This window comes from Kogia breviceps, unplaced genomic scaffold (genome assembly GCF_026419965.1).
Source record: "Kogia breviceps isolate mKogBre1 unplaced genomic scaffold, mKogBre1 haplotype 1 scaffold_378, whole genome shotgun sequence".
NCBI lineage: Eukaryota > Metazoa > Chordata > Mammalia > Artiodactyla > Physeteridae > Kogia > Kogia breviceps.
In genome coordinates, this window is record NW_026711817.1 from 1 (window position 1) to 17,913 (window position 17,913).

The 17,913-nt window shown below is 36.5% G+C and overlaps 1 protein-coding gene across 1 annotated transcript in view; it reads left to right on the forward strand.

The window, feature by feature from the left end:
* Positions 1-3,716: 3,716 nt before the first annotated feature.
* Positions 3,717-17,913, forward strand: part of LOC131749740 (disintegrin and metalloproteinase domain-containing protein 32-like) — a gene marked incomplete at both ends in the record, with an annotated part of 31,038 nt that continues 16,841 nt past the window's right edge. The window contains 2 exons of the mRNA XM_059051619.2: positions 3,717-3,809; positions 5,164-5,362. Coding sequence (XP_058907602.2) covers positions 3,717-3,809; positions 5,164-5,362 — 292 coding nt within the window. The remainder of the gene's footprint in view (positions 3,810-5,163; positions 5,363-17,913) is intronic.

Below are 17,913 nucleotides of genomic sequence, written 5' to 3' on the forward strand. Positions count from 1 at the left end.
TTGAAATCAAGGAGTGTGATACTTTCAGCTTTGTTCTTCTTTCTCAAGATTGATTTGGCCACACATATGGTTTTTATTACTGTGGCTTTGTAGTTTACTTTGAAATTCAGAAGCATGATACCTCCAGTTTTTGGTTTTTTTTTCTTCTCAGAATCACTATTTGGAGTCTTGAGTTTCCACACAAATTTTAGGATTGTTTTCTCTATTACTGTGAGGAATACCTTTGGTATTTTTACGGGGATTATGTTGAATCTGTAGATGGCTTTGGATACTATAGCCATTTTAACAATATTAATTCTTTCAATCCATGAACATGGGGTACCTTTCCATTTCTTCATGTCTTCTTTGATTTCCTTCAGCAAAGTTTTGTGGTTTTCATTATGCAGATCTTTCACTTGCTTGGTTAAAAGTATTCCTAAATATTTTATTGTTTTTCATGGTATTGTGATGGGATGGGTTTTTAAAAAAATTTCTCTGTCAGATGCTTCATTATTAATGTAAAGGAATGTGATTGATTTCTGTATGTTGATTTTGTATCTTGCCACTTTACTGAAATCATTGATTAATTCAAACAGTTTTTTGACTGGTTCTGTAAGATTTTCTGTATGTAGGATCATATCATCAGCAAATAACCACAGTTTTACTTCTCTTTTTATTTGGATGACTTTAATTTTTTTTTTGTCTTGACCAATTGCTCTAGCTAGGTCTTCCAGTACTAAACTGAATAGGCATATTGAGAGAGGGCGTTATTGCCGTGTTCTTGATCTTAGGGGAAATGCTTTCAATTTCTCTCCATTAAGTATAATCTTAGTTAGCTGAGAATTTTCAATGAAGAATTAGTGTTGAATATTGCCAAATATTTCTGTGTCTATTGAGCTGATCATATGGATTTTCTGTTTTTGTTCTATTATTAATATGATACATTTCATTCATTGGTTTTTTTAGCGCTAACCCAGCCATCATGCAGTCCTGAGATTAGCCTCACTTGGGTTATTTAATATATATAAATTTATATATGTATATTTATAAATTTAAAATTTGCCAATGTTTTGTTCAGGACTATGGCACTTATTTTAACAAGGGAATTGTCTGTGGGTTTTATCTTTTCTTGAAATCTTTTCTTCTGGTTTTGGTGTCAGGGTAATTCTGGACTCATAAAATGAGTTGGAACTTGCTCCCTTACCCCTACTTTCTGAAAGAATTTGTTTAATATTGGTATTATTCCTATTTATTTATTGTGGAAGAGCACTTAAGAGGAGATTTACCCCTGTAAGTCTAAGCCCCTAGAAGTTTTATAGTTTGGATTTTAGTTTTAGGCTTATGACCCATTTGAGTTGTTATTTGTGTGTGTGTGTGTGTGTGTGTGTGTGTGTGTGTGTGTGTGTGTGTGTGTGTAGGGTCAGTGTCTAGAGTCATTATTTTCCTTGTGCATGCCCAAGTTGTTCCAACACCATTTATTGATAATTCTCCATTGAGTTGCATTTACTCCATTAACAAAGATTTTGTTATCTCTATGTAGGTCTATTTCTGGGGTCTCCATTTTGTTCTAAGCTCTTTGTCTATTCTTTTGTGCATACTACATTGCCATTATTATAGTTTTTATTAAGTTTTGAAGCTGGGTATTTTTGGTCCTTCAATTTTCCTTCTCCTCTTCCTCCTCCTCTTCCTCTTCTGCCTCTTCTTTTTCTTATTCCTTCTCTTCTTCAGCATTAGGTTGTCTACTCTGAGTCATTTACCTTTCCATATAAACTTTAGAATCAGTTTGACTATGTCCACAAAATAATTGCTGGATTTTTTTATTGTAATTGCACTGAATCTCTACATCAAGTTGTGAAGAACTGACATTTTAACAATATTTAGTCTTCCTATCCATGAACATGGACTATCTCTCTATTTATTTATACCTTCTTTGATTTTCTTCTTCAAGTTTTGTAGTTTTTCTCATCGATCCTGTAAAATTTTGTTAGGACTATTCCCAAGTACTTCATTGTTTTGGTGCTAATGCAAATGGTATTGTGTTTTTTATTTCAAATTTTTATTTTTCATTGTTTGTATAAAGGAAAACAATTTCCAGCAACCTTGCTATAATTGTTTATTAGTCACAGGAGACTTTTATTCTTATTGTTCTTTGGCTAATTATTTGGTATTTTCTTTACATAGGCAGTCATGTAATCTATGGACAAAAATAGTTTTTGTTTCTTTCCCACCTGTATATTTTCACTTCATTTTCTAGTCTTACTGCATTAGCTAGGACTTCTGTTACGATGCTGAAGGGAGTGGTGAGAGGGGGCATCCTTGTCTTGTTTCTTTTTTAGGAGGAAAGCTTATAGTTTCTCACCATAACTGTGATATTAGCCACAGACTTTTTTCTAGATGTTACCAAATTGAAGAAGTTTCCTCTATTCCTAGTTTGCTAACATTTTGTATAAGTGAGTTTGGATTTTGTCAAGTGCTTTTTCTACAGCAGTTGTTATGGTCACTGATTTTTATTCTTCATCCTGTCAATATGATGGATTATATTAATGGATGTTTGCATAATAAACCAGCCTTGCATACTTGTGATAAATCCCATTTGGTTGTAGTATATAATTATTTTTATACATTGTTGGATTCAATTTCCTAATTTTTTGCTGAGGATTTTTACATTTATGTTTATGAGTCTATTGATTGATTGATCTGTAGATTTATTGATGACATCTATATTGATATGTAATTTTACTTTGTCTGGGCTTGATATTAGGCTAATACCTCATAGAATGAGTTAGGAAGCATCACATATCAGTGCTGGGAGAGTAATATGGCTGTGATTCCATGGCATAAAGGCAGTAGAAGCTCCATGTTTAATGCTTCTCCTGGATTCTGTTCTCAGTGCTTTTTCTCTTGACTGATTTTAATTTGTATCCTTTCCATATAATAAACCATAACTGTGAGTATAACAGCTTTCAGTGAGTTCTATGAGTTTTTCCAGTAAATTATAAAACCTGAGGGTGGTTTTGGGAATCCACTGAACTTGAGATTGGTGAAAGAAATGAGGACAGTCTTGGGGACTGTTCTCTCTAACTTTGCAGTGGGTCTAAACTCTACCCACCCTTTTTTCCCCCAGCTTTACTGAGGTATGATTAACAAATAAAAATTGTATATATTTAAGGTGCACAGGAACACAATGTGATGTTTTCATAAATGTACACATTGTGAGATGATTCCTGCATCAAACCAGTTAACATATACATCATCTCACACAGTTATCATTTTTTTGGTTTGGTGAAAATACTACTTCTACTTCTTAGCAAATTTCAAGTATGCAATACAGTATTGTTAACTATAGTCATCAAGCTGTACATTAGATCCTGAGAAATATCTCATAAATGAAAGTTTGTACCCTTTGATCAGTGTCTCCCCTTTCGTCTTACCTTTCAGGCACTGGTAACTACCATTCTACACTCTATTATTCAGTTTCTTTAAAAAGTTGTTTTATATGTTTAGCCCAGTTTTCTAGTTGAATAAGAATTAGTAAGGCACCTGTTACTCTGTTGTGACCTGAAGTAAAAATGACACCTTAGTATTGTAATTGTTTAGAGATGCAAAAATCTATAAATGTTGACAGCCTGCATATTGTTACCCTGCAAATAAAAACATAAGCCCTGTAGCACAGCTCCTGACAAAGTTTATGTTACTTCCATGATGTATTTTTACTTGTGCCTTCCACTCATTTATAGCAATGTGGACTTGATAGCTGTTGTAATCCTCAAACTTGTGTGCTGAAACCAAATACACAATGTGATAGAGGATCATGCTGCAACAACTGTCAAGTAAGATTTTAGTTTATTACTATCTTCTAAGTATATAATGAATTATGTCTTGGATACTTTAGAATACATAGACACTTAGCTGTAAGGCAAAATAAATGACTTTTCATGTAAAGATAAAAATACTAAATTCAGGGTGATGTTTCTGATTTTATGAATTATAGTTGGATGTTGAGGCCTCCTTATAATGCCATTATTCTCCCTAACTATGCTATTGTTTTTAAGCCTTCACTGAGAGCTATTACAGAATTTTTTGATACAGAAGATCACCATTAAAAGAGACTGTTTTCATTTATTTTATCCAATATTTATATTTTTGTGAATAAAAATTATGTTTTAGATTGTGATGGGTATCTGTAAGTATGTAACTGAAAGATACAGCAATTTTCCATAAATGCATAAATAATGAAACTCACTAGATGTAACAATTTCCAAATGCTACATGTTAGCACAAAATTTAGACTATGAATTTGTTATACAAAGATCATTTGACTTAAATGTCACATTTTAGCTTATATGGTGAAGATGTTGATTCCTGTCCCATTTTACTTTTTAGCTCTTCCAACATATATGTGACAGATACGTCACATGAGAACCCCTCTATTGAACAATCTGCCACTGTTCTGTGTTCTTCACTATCCTTTGACTGATGCGGTTTTATGTTATTTTTCTCCTAGAATCTTATCGTGGTTAATTATTACCTCCGTAATCTTTTTAGTATAAACTGGAAGTCATCAAGTAAGAAGTATGAGATAAATGCCCAGTTAAGATTCTTTATATAAAATTTCGGAATAGTATACATGAAAGTGTTAATTAACCATAGGATAATTCAGGAGAAAAATTACAATTGGGTTCCTTCTTTTCTAAGACTTAAGTAGTTGACCTGCCTCTTTTAATCGCTCTTTGGTTTCCCACTGTTCATTCTCAGTTATTTACGTTTCACATTTTCATAGAATTACAGATATTCCATACTTAAAAACTATGGTTTGAGTAAGTATATTTTATTTGGAAATTATCTAAATTTCATAATTTTTGCCCCAAAGGAATAATTATCCCAAGCTAAAAACTACTTTTCCTCCCTTCTACCAAAGCACAAACAAAACTTGGGCTCTCATTATATATATTTGTGTTATCCTTTTCCTTGTACATATGTCTTATCTCCTGTTTTGGTTGATAACATTCCATTTTTTTCAATATGATTATCATAATGCTTTATAACAAACAGATAGTAAGAGACATTAATGAATAAGTACCTCATCAAACTATAAGTAGAATTAGAACAATTTTAAAAGAAATATTGATGAACACAACAATCTTATATATAATGCTTTAATTTTTATGTTTTAATTTCTATTAGTTTATGCAAGCAGGTGCTGTATGTAGGCCCGTTGCGCATCCTGAATGTGATGTTTCTGAGGTTTGTAATGGAAGCTCAGGAAGCTGTCCGGATGATATAACTATACACAATGGACACAAATGTAAAGGAGGAAAAGCTTTTTGTTTTGATGGAGGCTGCCAAGATCTTGATGCACGTTGTGAGAGCATATATGGAAAAGGTATTGTATTGTAACATCTATGTAGTTGGTGCTCAGTATTTTTATTAACATTACCAAGACAATGGGCAATTATATATATTTAAATTCTTTTTTCTGTTTAACTCTCTATTTTTATTTTTTTTGAGCTTATTAAGGTATAAATGAGAAAAATATGTTTAAGGTGTACAATGTAATGTTTTGATATACATATACATTGTGAAATAATTGCCACAGTCATCTACTTAACATATTCATTGCATTATACCCAGGAATAGGCTTACTGGATCATAAGGTAGTGCATTTAAATTTTTGAGAAGGCTGTCTACTGTTTTCCATAATGGCTGTACCAATTTTCATTCCCACCAACAGTATATAAAAGTTTCCTTTTTTCCACATCCTTGTTAATACTTATTATCTTTTTTTTATAACAGCTATCCTAAAAGCTGTGAGTTGTGGTTTTAATTTGTATTTCCCTGATGATTAGTGATGTTGAGCTCCTTTTCACATTATCTGATGGTCATTTGTATGTCTTTTAATTTCAAGAAATGTTGATTTAGGTCCTGTGCTATTTTTAGATCTCATTATTTGTCTTTTTTATTGAGCTGTATGAGTTACATATATTTTGGAGATTAATCTCTTATCAGATATATGGTTTACTAATATTTTCTCCCATTCTGTAGGTTTCATTTTTGCTTTGTTGATTGTTTCCTTTGCTGAGAAGTTTTTTAGTTTTATGCAGTCCCACTTATCTATTGTTGCTCAGATTAGTGTCCAAGAGCTTTCTCCCTATGTTTTCTTCTAGTAGATTTATAGTTTCAGGTAAATTTAAGTCTCCTCAACCACCCGCTTTATTGAGATACAATTGGCATATAACATTGTGTAAGTTTTAGTTGTACAACATATTGATTTGGTACTTTTATATATTTCAGAATCATTACCTCCACAGTGTTAGCTAAACTTCCGTTATGTCATATAATTACCATTTCTTTTTCATGGTGAGAACATTTAAGATCTACTCTCTTAGCAACTTCCAAGTATATAATATGGTATTATTAAGTATAAACGTCATGTTGTGCATTAGATTCCAGGAACTTATTCATCTTATAACTGGGAGTTTGTAACCTTCGATGAACATCTCCCCATTCTTCCCGCCTTGCAGGCTGTGCTAACTATTGCTCTACTCTTTGTTTCTCTGAGTTCAATTAGATTCCACATGTAAGTGATATCATATTGTCTTTCCCTGTCTGACTTATTTCACTTAGCATAATGCCTACAAGCTTTATCCATGTTGTTGCAAATGGGAGGATTTCCTTCTTTCTCATGACTGAATAATATTCATATCCCATATTTTCTTTGCCCATTCATCCTATCAGGAAGGGGAAAGTTTCCCATCCCTCTTACCTTCTCTGGTTCTTTTGCTAGGTCAAATAATTAAAATGACATAAGACGGCCTAACTGGAGAAATAAAATTTTAATTCATATGTATGAGAACTCCACATACATGAGAGGGTCAGAGATCCCACATACATAAGAGATTCAGAGACAGAAAGGTAAAATGAGTTGTATATGACATCCTGAGGTAAGGAATGGGATAGGGACCTGGGGCTTTCAAGGACAGCAGGGTTGTTCACAGGACAATAAGAAGAGCAGATGTTTGGTAATTAGATATTTGCCCTGTCATATAGATAGGGCCAGTTAGATAGAATTTTTTTTTTTTAATAAAATACAATCAAATTTTTAAAAAATTATTTTTAGGGCTTCCCTGGTGGTGCAGTGGTTGAGAGTCCACCTGCCGATGCAGGGGATGCGGGTTCGTGCCCCGGTCTGGGAAGATCTCAGATACCGCGGAGTGGCTGGGCCTGTGAGCCATGGCCACTGAGCCTGCATGTCTGGAGCCTGTGCTCCACGGCAGGAGAGGCCACAGCAGTGAGAGGCCCACGTACCGCAAAAAAAAAAAAAAAAAAAAAAAAAAAAAAAAAAAAAAAAAATTTAAATTAATTAATTTTTGCCTGTGTTGGATCTTCATTGCTGCACAAGCAGGCTTTCTCTAGTTGTGGAGAGCTGGGGCTACTCTTCGTTGTGGTGCATGGGCTTCTCATTGCAGTGGCTTCTCTTGTTGCAGAGCATAGGCTCTAGGTGTGCAGGCTTCAGTAGTTGTGGCTCGTGTGCTCTAGAGCACAGGCTTAGTAATTGTGGCTCACGGGCTTAGTTGCTCCGCGGCATGTGGGATCTTCCCAGACCCGGGATTGAACCTGTGTCCCCTGCATTGGCAGGCGGATTCTTAACCACTGTGCCACCAGGGAAGCCCTGAGATAGTCTGGTAATAACTCTTTTTCTGGGAAAAATCCCTAATTTAAATTATTCTAGGTAGCTAAGGTAAGGGTAGTAGTTTCTCTTGAACCTGCAGGGTCTCAATTGCCTTTAGCTCAAAATAATCCACATGCCAAAGTGGTACATCATGGGGAGGCTTGTTCTGAGCCCCTACAATCCAGCAGAGTTTTAGGTTGTTTCCGTATCTTGCCTATTGTGAAAAATGCTGCAGTGAACATGGGTGTACAGATATCTCTTTGAGATCCTGTTTTCATTTCCTTTGGATATGAAGTGGACTGAAAGTGGAATTGCAGGATCATAGGCTAGTTCTATTTTTAACTTTCTGAGTAATTTCCATACTGTTATTCATAGTGGCTGCACCAATTTACATTCCCACCAACAGTCCACAAATGTTCTATTTACCCCACATCCTCACCAACATTTGTTATCTCTTGACTTTCTGATGAAAGCCATTTTAACAGGTGTGAGGTAATATCACATTCGGTTTTGACTTGCATTTCCTTAATGATTAGTGATGTTGAACACCTTGTCATGTACCTGTTGGCCATTTGTATGTCCTCTTTGAAAATGGTCTACAGTTACTTTGCCCATTTTACAATATGATTTTTTTTTTGATATTGACTTCCACTTCTTTATATATTTTGGAGATGGTTTTAATCAGATATATAATTTAAAAATATTTTCTCCCATTCCATTGGTTACCTTTTCATTTTTTGGATTGTTTCTTTTGCTGTGCAAAACCTTCTTAGCCTGGTGAAGACCCACTTTTTATTTTTTTGCCTTTATTGCTAGTGCTCTTGGTGTCATATCCAAAAAGTCGTTACCAGGACCAGTGTTAAGGGGATTTTCCCATGTCTTCTGTGTGTTTTTTGGTTTCTGATTTATATCTAAGTCTTTATGAGTTCATTTTTTTTTGAGCTGTGTAAGTTGGGGGTCCGATTTCATTGTTTTGCATGTGGCTGTCCAGTTTCCCCGAAACTATTTATTGAAGAGATTCTCCTTTCCCCATTGAGTATTCTTGGCTCCCTTGTCAAATATTAGTTTGACATATATGTGGGGGTTTGTTTCTGGCCTCTCAATCTTGTTCTATTGTCTATGTGTCTTTTCTTATGCCAGTACCATACTGTTTTAATTACTATAGCTTTGTTATACAATTGTAATAAGGAAGGATGTACCTCTAGCTTTGTTCTTTCTCAAGATTGTTTTGGCTATTCAGGGTCTCTTGTGGTACCATACACATTTTCAAATTGTTTTTTTATATTTCTATGAAAAATACCTTTGGAATTTTTGTTAGGGATTGCCAACATGGCATTAGGTGATATGGACATTTTAATGATATTAATTATTTTGATCCATGAACACAGAATATCTTTGCTTTTGTTTTTGTCTTCTCAGAGTTCTTTCATGAAAGTCTTGTAGTTTTCAGTCTATACATCTCTTACTTCGTTAAATTTATTCCAAAATATCATATTGATTTTGATGCTATTGGGAATGGTAATTTTTAAATTTTTCAGTTGTTTTGTTGTTAGTGTACAGAAATTCAACTGATTTCCATATGTTGATTTTCTATCCTGCAACTTCACTGAATTTGTTGATTAGTTCTGATAGCTTTTTGGTGGAGCATTCAGGATATTTTCTATATGAGATTATATTGTCTGTAAACAAAGACAATTGAACTTCTTTTTTTCCAATTTGGATGCCTTTTATTTCTTTTTCTTCCCTAACTACTCTTGCTACAAATTCCAGTACTAGTTGAATAGGAGTGGTGAGAATGAGCACCCTTAGGTTGTTCCCAGTGTTAGAGGAAAAGCTTTTAACTTTTTACCAATTAAGTATGATGTTGGCCATGGGTTTATTATATATGGTCTTTATTGTGTTAATGTCTGTTTCTTCTAAACTTAATTTGTTGATCATTTCTGTCATGAAAGGATGTTGTATTTTGTCAAATGCCTTTTCTGCATCTATTGAGAGGGTCATATGATTTTTTTATCTTTCATTCTATTAATGTGGTATATCACATATATTGATGTGCATATATTGAACCATCCTTGCATTCAGGGATATATGCTGTTTTACCCTATGATGTTTGATCCTTTTTATGTTCTGTTGAATTTGGTTTGTCAATATTTTGTTGAGAATTTTTGTATCTGTATTCATCAGGGATATCGCTCTGTAGTTTTCTTGTATGTTCTTATGTGGCTTTGGTATCTGGGTAAAGCTGGCCTTGTAGAATGGTATTGGAAGTGTTCCATTTTCTTCAGTTTTTTGGAAGAGTTTGAGAAGGATTGGCATTAATTCTTTAAATGTTTGGTATAGGGCTTCCCTGGTGGCACAGTGGTTGAGAATCCACCTGCCGATGCAGGGGACACGGGTTCGTGCCCTGGTTCGGGAAGATCCCACATGCCGCAGAGCAGCTGGGCCCGTGAGCCATGGCTGCTGAGCCTGTGCATCCGGAGCCTGTGCTCCGCAACGGGAGAGGCCACAACAGTGAGAGGCCCGCGAACCACAAAAAAAAAAAAAAAATGTTTGGTATAGTTCACCAGGAAAATCATCTGACTTGGGCTTTTTTGTACTGAGAGGTTTTTCATTACTTATTCATTCTCTTTACTACTAATTAGTCTGTTCTGATTTTCTGTTTCTTCAAGATTTAGTCTTGGTCAGTTGTATATTTTGGGGTTTTTATTCATTTTTTTCTAGGTTATCTAATTTGTTGGTGTATAATTGTTTGTAGTAGTCTATAACAATCCTTTGTGTTTTTTAAATGTATACATTTCCATATATGGGTAAGTTCATCAACTGTTATTAATTTCCAGTTTCATACCATTGTTTTTGGAAAAGATATTTTCTATGACTTCAATCTTCTTAGATTTACTAAGACTTGTTTTATGTTGTATCGTAAGATTTACCCTGGAGAATGTTCCATGTGTGTTTGAGAAGAATGTGTGTTAAGCTGTGGTTGAGTGGAATATTCTGTATGTCTGTTAGGTTTTTGTTTATGGTTACCATGAGACTTACATAAAACATCTTATACATGTAACAGTTTATTTTATGCTGTTAATACTTTAACTTTGATCACAAGCAAAACTGTACCCCTTTTCTCACCTCCTTTTATGTTTTTTATGTCACAATTTACATGTTTTTGCAGTCATATTCATTAAGAAATTATTGTAGGTATTGCTATTTTTAATACTCTGTCCTTTAACCTTATACTAGAGTTATATATACTATAGTTAATATGCCACCATATCACAGTTTTAGAGTATTATGAATTTGACCATATTGTTGGCCTTTAGCACTGTGTTGTATAGTTTTGTTTTCATGTTACTGATTAGCTCCTTTCATTTCAGCCTGATGAACTCCTTTCAGCATTTCTTGTAAGGCAGGTTTAGTGGTGACCATATATGTATTAGGTTTTATGTATTAGAGAAAGTCTTTATCGTACCATAATTTCTGAGGGACAGCTTTGCTGGATAAAGTGTTCTTGGTTGGCAGTTTCTTTCTTCCAGAACTTCGAATATATCATCCCGTTCTTTTCTGGCCTGCAAGGTCTCTGCTGAGAAATCTGCTAATAGCCTATGGGTGTTCTCTTTTATGAGACAGAATTTTTCTCCTGCTGCTTAAAATTTCTGTTTGTCTTTGATTTTTGATAGTTTTGTTATAGTGTGCCTTGGAGAAGCTCATTTTCAGATGAAATTTTGGGGCACTCTATGAACTTCAATATACATATCTCTCCACAGATTTGAGATGTTCTCAGCCATTATTTCCTTTTCATAAATTGAGGTATAGTTAATTTACAATATTGTGTTAGTTTCAAGTGCACAGCAAAGTGATTCAGTGATACATATATTTTCTTTTTCAGATTCTTTTCCATTGTAGGTTATTACAAGGTATTGAATATAGTTCCCTGTGCTATACAGTAGATTCTTGTTGTTTACCTGTTTTACATATAATAGTGTAAATTTGTTAATCCCCAAATCCTACTTCATCTCCCCCTGCTCACTATTCCCTTTGGTAACCATAAGTTTTCTATGTCTTTGAGTCTATTTCTTTTTGTAAATAAGTTCATTTGTATCCTTTTTTTAGATTCCACATATAAGTGATATCATGTGATATTTGTCTTTGATTTATTTCACTTAATATGGTAATCTCTAGGTCTACCCATGTTGCTGCCAATAGCATTATTTCATTTTTTTATGGCTGAGGAATATTCCATTGTGTGTGTGTGTGTGTGTGTGTGTGTGTGTGTGTGTGTGTATGTCACATCTTCTTTATCTATTCATTTGTTGATGGACATTTAGGGGTTGCTTCCATGTCTTGGCTATTATAAATAGTGCTGCTGTGAACATTAGGGTGCATACTTCACTCTGTATGACAGACTCTAGGTCCATCCACCTCACTACAAATAACTCAATTTCATTTCCTTTTATGGCTGAGTAATATTCCATTGTATATATGTGCCACATCTTCTTTATCCATTCATCTGTTGATGGACACTTAGGTTGCTTCCATGTCCTGGCTATTGTAAATAGAGCTGCAATGAACATTTTGGTACATGACTTTTTTTGAATTATGGTTTTCTCAGGGTATATGCTCAGTAGTGGGATTGCTGGGTTGTATGGTAGTTCTATTTGTAGTTTTTTAAGGAACCTCCAAACTGTTCTCCATAGTGGCTGTATCAACTTACATTCACACCAGCAGTGCAAGAGTGTTCCCTTTTCTCCACACCCTCTCCAGCATTTATTGTTTCTAGATTTTTTGATGATGGCCATTCTGACCGGTGTGAGATGATTTCTCATTGTAGTTTTGATTTGCATTTCTCTAATGATTAATGGTGCAGTTCAATAACAAAAAAAACCCCAATCCAAAAATGGGCAGAAACCTAAATAGACATTTCTCCAAAGAAGATATACAGATTGCCAACAAACACATGAAAGAATGCTCAAGATTCCTAGTCTTATGGAGGTTATATTCCAGTGAAGGGTTCAGGCATAAACAATAAAAAATTAGTAAATAAATAAATATAATCATTTCCATTAGTGGTGAATGTTATGATAACAACAACAAAAATATCCCCAAGCAACAACAAACAGAGTGATAGGAAAAAGACTGATGATGAAGGTGAGGCTATTCAGACAGGATGTTCAGAGATAGTTTCTGTGTGGAAGTGAAATTTGAGTAGAAACTTTAATATTAAGAAGAAGTCAGCCAGAAGATGATCTTAGGAAAGAGCATTTTGGGTAGAGAAATGCAGCAAGTGTTATGGTTCTGAGTTAGGAATGAATTTGGTGAGTTCAAGGATGAAAAGAAGGGCAGTGTGGCTGAAAGGTAGTGAACCAGGCTGAGTAAGGACCATGACGAGAAAATTGGATTTTATTCTTAATGTAATGGGAAACCACTAGAGATATTTAAGTAAGAGGCTGATGTATTTTTATTTTTTTAAAAGATCACTCTGACTTACAATATGGAGAATGTACTATGGAGAGTGGAAGTGGGGAGTCGTTTAGAAGCTATGGTAGCATATTAGAAGAGAACTGATGATAGCACAGGCTAGAGTGGTGGCTGTGCAGAAGATGAAAAGTGGTCATGCTCAGGCTGTATTTAGGGGCAGTGTCCATAATACTTGGATTAGATGGTGGAGGCAGGTAGTGAGGGGGGAACAAAGAAATCAAGAATTCTTCCTAAGTTTTGGCCTGAACATTGGTTGACTAATGGTCCTATAAAGAAAACTAGGGTGTAAAACAGAATTTGGTTTTACGATATGTTAAGTTGCAAATGCCTATTAGTCATGGATGAGGTGAGAAAGATGTCAGGTTATGAAAGATAAAACTTTAGCTTACATTTCAGTGGCTCCCTTTATTTCAGTTAAGATGGGGTGGCCTTCTAGTCTATCTAACTGGAAACGTAAACTAGTCATCTCCAATAGTGCTCAAGGGAGTATAACCTCAAACTCCCTACTCTGCAGTGCTATTTATGAGTCTTGCCTAAATTACTTGCAGTAGTTTTCCAGCACCCACATTTACTGACCTAGTACCAGCCATGCACATCTGTCTATGAAAGTCCATCTACTATTTTGTGGTACCTCACAGCATTTGATAATAGGTTAGAGGGAATCTAAATACACTGTTTGGACTATGGAAGGGCAGATTCTCTTACTTTGTAGACTTTGTCAGTATACTGGATTTAAGGAGATATTTGACATGTGATTTCACATTTTCAAAGTGTTGCCCTTTTGGTGTTTCCATATCACCTTGGAAAACCCAGACTGAGCTGAGAAAAAGTCCCTAGCACTAATGAGAGAGGGTATTCAAGGGAGAAATTAAATACAGGGCTCATTGGTACCTTTAGAAGCACTATTTGAATGAGTAAAAATTGGCCTGGATGAAGAGCATTCCTAACCTGGTATTCTCAGATTCACAGCTGAGCTAATAAACATTGTGAATACTCAGAAATACCATTACCTGTCCTCCCGGTATGTATACAAGCACCTTTGATGGACCAATGTTTAAAAATGGTGGAAAGAGATGGGCGCGGAGCTGAAGAAGAGACGAGACTTTTTCTTGCCTCTTTGTTTCCTGGTGCACGAGGAGAGGGGATTAAGAGCGTCGCTTAAAGGAGATCCAGAAACGGACACGAGCCGCGGCTATCAGCGTGGGCCCCAGAGACGGGCATGAGATGCTAAGGCCGCTGCTGCTGCCACCAAGAAGCCTGTTTGTGAGCACAGGTCACTGTCCACACCGCCTCTCGCGGGAGCCTGTGCAGCCTCCACAGCTAGGGTCCCGTGATCCAGGGACAACTTCCCCGGGAGAACGCACGGCGCGCCTCAGGCTGGTGCAATGTCATGCTGGCCTCTGCCACCGCAGGCTTGCCCCGCATCAGTACCCCTCCCTCCCCCTGGCCTGAGCCAGAGCCCCCGAATCAGCTGCTCCTTTAACCCCGTCCTGTCTGAGCAAAGAACAGATGCCGTCAGGTGACCTACATGCAGAGGCGGGGCCAAATCCAAAGCTGAACTCTGTGAGCTGTGCGAACAAAGAAGAGAAAGGGAAATCTCTCCCAGCAGCCTCAGAAGCAGTGGATTAAAGCTCCACAATCAACTTGATGTACCCTGCATCTGTGGAATACCTGAATAGACAATGAGTCATCCCAAATTGAGGAGGTGGACTTTGGGAGCAAGATATATTATTTTTTTCCCCTTTTTCTCTTTTTGTGAGTGTGTATGTGTATGCTTCTGTGTGAGATTTTCTGTATAGCTTTGCTTTCACCATTTGTCGTAGGGTTCCAACTGTCCCATTTTTTGGCTTTTTTTATTTAAAAAATTTTTTCTTCTTAATAATTATTTATTTTAATAAACTTATTTTATTTTATCCTCTTTCTTTATTTCTTTCTTTCCATTTTTTCTCCCCTTTATTCTGAGCCGTGTGGATTAAAGGCTCTTGGTGCTCCAGGCAGGCATCAGGGCTGTGCCTCTTGAGGTGGGAGAACCAACTTCAGGACACTGGTCCACAAGAGACCTCCCAGCTCCACGTAATATCAAATGGCAAAAATCTCCCAGAGATCTCCATCTCAATACCAAGACCCAGCTTCACTCAATGACCAGCAAGCTACAGTGCAGGACACCCTATGCCAAACAACTAGCAAGACAGGAACACAGCCCCATCCACTAGCAGAGAGGCTGCCTAAAATCATAATAAGGCTACAGACATCCCCGAACACACCACCAGACGTGGACCTGCCCACCAGAGAGACAAGATCCAGCCTCATCCACCAGAACACAGGCACTAGTCCCCTCAACCAGGAAACCTACTCAACCCACTGAACCAACCTTAGCCACTGGGGACAGACACCAAAAACAACGGGAACTACGAACCTGCAGCCTCTGAAAAGGAGACCCCAAACACAGTAAGATAAGCAAAATGAAAAGACAGAAAAACACACAGCAGATGAAGGAGCAAGGTAAAAACCCACCAGGCCTAACAAATGAAGAGGAAATAGGCAGTCTACCTGAAAAAGAATTCAGAATAATGATAGTAAAGATGATCCAAAATCTTGGAAATAAAATAGAGAAAATGCAAGAAACATTTAACAAGGACCTAGAAGAACTAAAGAGGAAGCAAGCAATGATGAACAACACAATAAATGAAATTAAAAATACCCTAGATGGGATCAATAGCAGAATAACTGAGGCAGAAGAATGGATAAGTGACCTGGAAGATAAAATAGTGGAAATAACTACTGCAGAGCAGAATAAAGAAAAAAAGAACTGAGGACAGTCTCAGAGACCTCTGAGACAACATTAAACGCACCAACATTCGAATTATAGGGGTCCCAGAAGAAGAAGAGAAAAAGAAAGAGAAAATATTTGAAGAGATTGTAGTTGAAAACTTCCCTAATATGGGAAAGGAAATAGTTAATCAAGTCCAGGAAGCACAGAGAGTCCCATACAGGATAAACCCAAGGAGAAACACGCCAAGACACATATTAATCAAACTATCAAAAATTAAATACAAAGAAAACACATTAAAAGCAGCAAGGGAAAAACAACAAATAACACACAAGGGAATCCCCATAAGGTTAGTAGCTCATCTTTCAGCAGAAACTCTGCAAGCCAGAAGGGAGTGGCAGGACATATTTAAAGTGATGAAGGAGAAAAACCTACAACCAAGATTACTCTACCCAGCAAGGATCTCATTCAGATTTGATGGAGAAATTAAAACCTTTACAGACAAGCAAAAGCTGAGAGAGTTGAGCACCACCAAACCAGCTTTACAACAAATGCTAAAGGAACTTCTCTAGGCAAGAAACACAAGAGAAGGAAAAGACCTACAAGAACAAACTCGAAACAACTAAGTAAATGGTAATAGGAACAAACATATCGATAATTACCTTAAATGTAAATGGATTATATGCTCGCACCAAAAGACACAGACTGGCTGAATGGATACAAAAACAAGACCGTATATATGCTGTCTACAGGAGACCCACTTCAGACCTAGGGACACATACAGACAGAAAGTGAGGGGATGGAAAAAGATATTCCATGCAAATGGAAATCAGAAGAACGCTGGAGTAGCAATTTTCATATCAGACAAAATAGACTTTAAAATAAAGACAATTACAAGAGAAAAAAATGGTGGAAAAAGATAGAATTAGGAGAAGGTAAAAAAGGGAATAGTGGGGAAAATGTAAATCATAGGAAGAGCTGTTAAATAGGAGAAACCTTCTTAATCTCAAAAGAAAATGGAGAAGGATTAGATGGGAATTAAGAGTGAGTAAATATGGGACTTCCCTGGTGGCACAGTGGTTGAAAATCCGCCTGCCAATGCAGGGGGCACAGGTTCGAGCCGTGGTCCAGGAAGATCCCACATGCTGTGCATCAACTAAGCCCATGCGCCACAATTACTGAGCCTGCGCTCTAGAGCCTGCGAGCCTAGAGCCCGTGCTCTGCAACAAGAGAAGCCACCACAATGAGAAGCCTGCACACCACAGTACATGCTCGCCACAACTTGAGAAAGCCCATGCACAGCAATGAAGACCCAACGCAACCAAAAATAAATAAATTAATAAATTAATTTTAAAAAGAGTGACTAAATAAACATCATCTTAATTAAGTTTCATAACAATTCACTGAGGTAGCTATTATTACCTACTTTTATATTTTATAGATGGGCAGTTAGACTTAGCAAGGTTCATTTTGGAGAAGGTAACTGCTACGTGGAATTCTAAGATGGCCCCCAATATTCTTCTGGTGTACATTTCTTGGATAATCCCCTCTCTGAGTTGGTGGAGAACAAGTGAATATATGATGGAATATCATTCCTATGATTAGATTATATAGTAAATATGAAGGAATTTTAAAGATGTAATTAAGGTCCATAATTAGTGAACTTTGAATTAATCAAAAGGGAGATCATTCTGAATGGGGCCTCACCTAATAATGTGAGCCTTTGGAAGATGGAAGATGTCAGAAGATTCTCTTGCTGGTTTGGCAGAAATAAGCTGCCATTGTTGTGAGAGGGCCATGTGATTAGGACCTGAGGGGCCAAGAGCAACCCCTGGCAGATAGTAAGACAATGGAGCAAAGGATGCAAAAATATGAATTCTTCCAACGACCAATGAGATTGGAAGAGGACTCCAGCCTCAAATGAGACTGTAACCCCAGCCAAGAACTTTATTTCAGCCTAGTGAGACCCTGAACAGAGAACCTGCTTGTGCTTTGCCAGGCTTCTGACTTACAGAAACTGTGA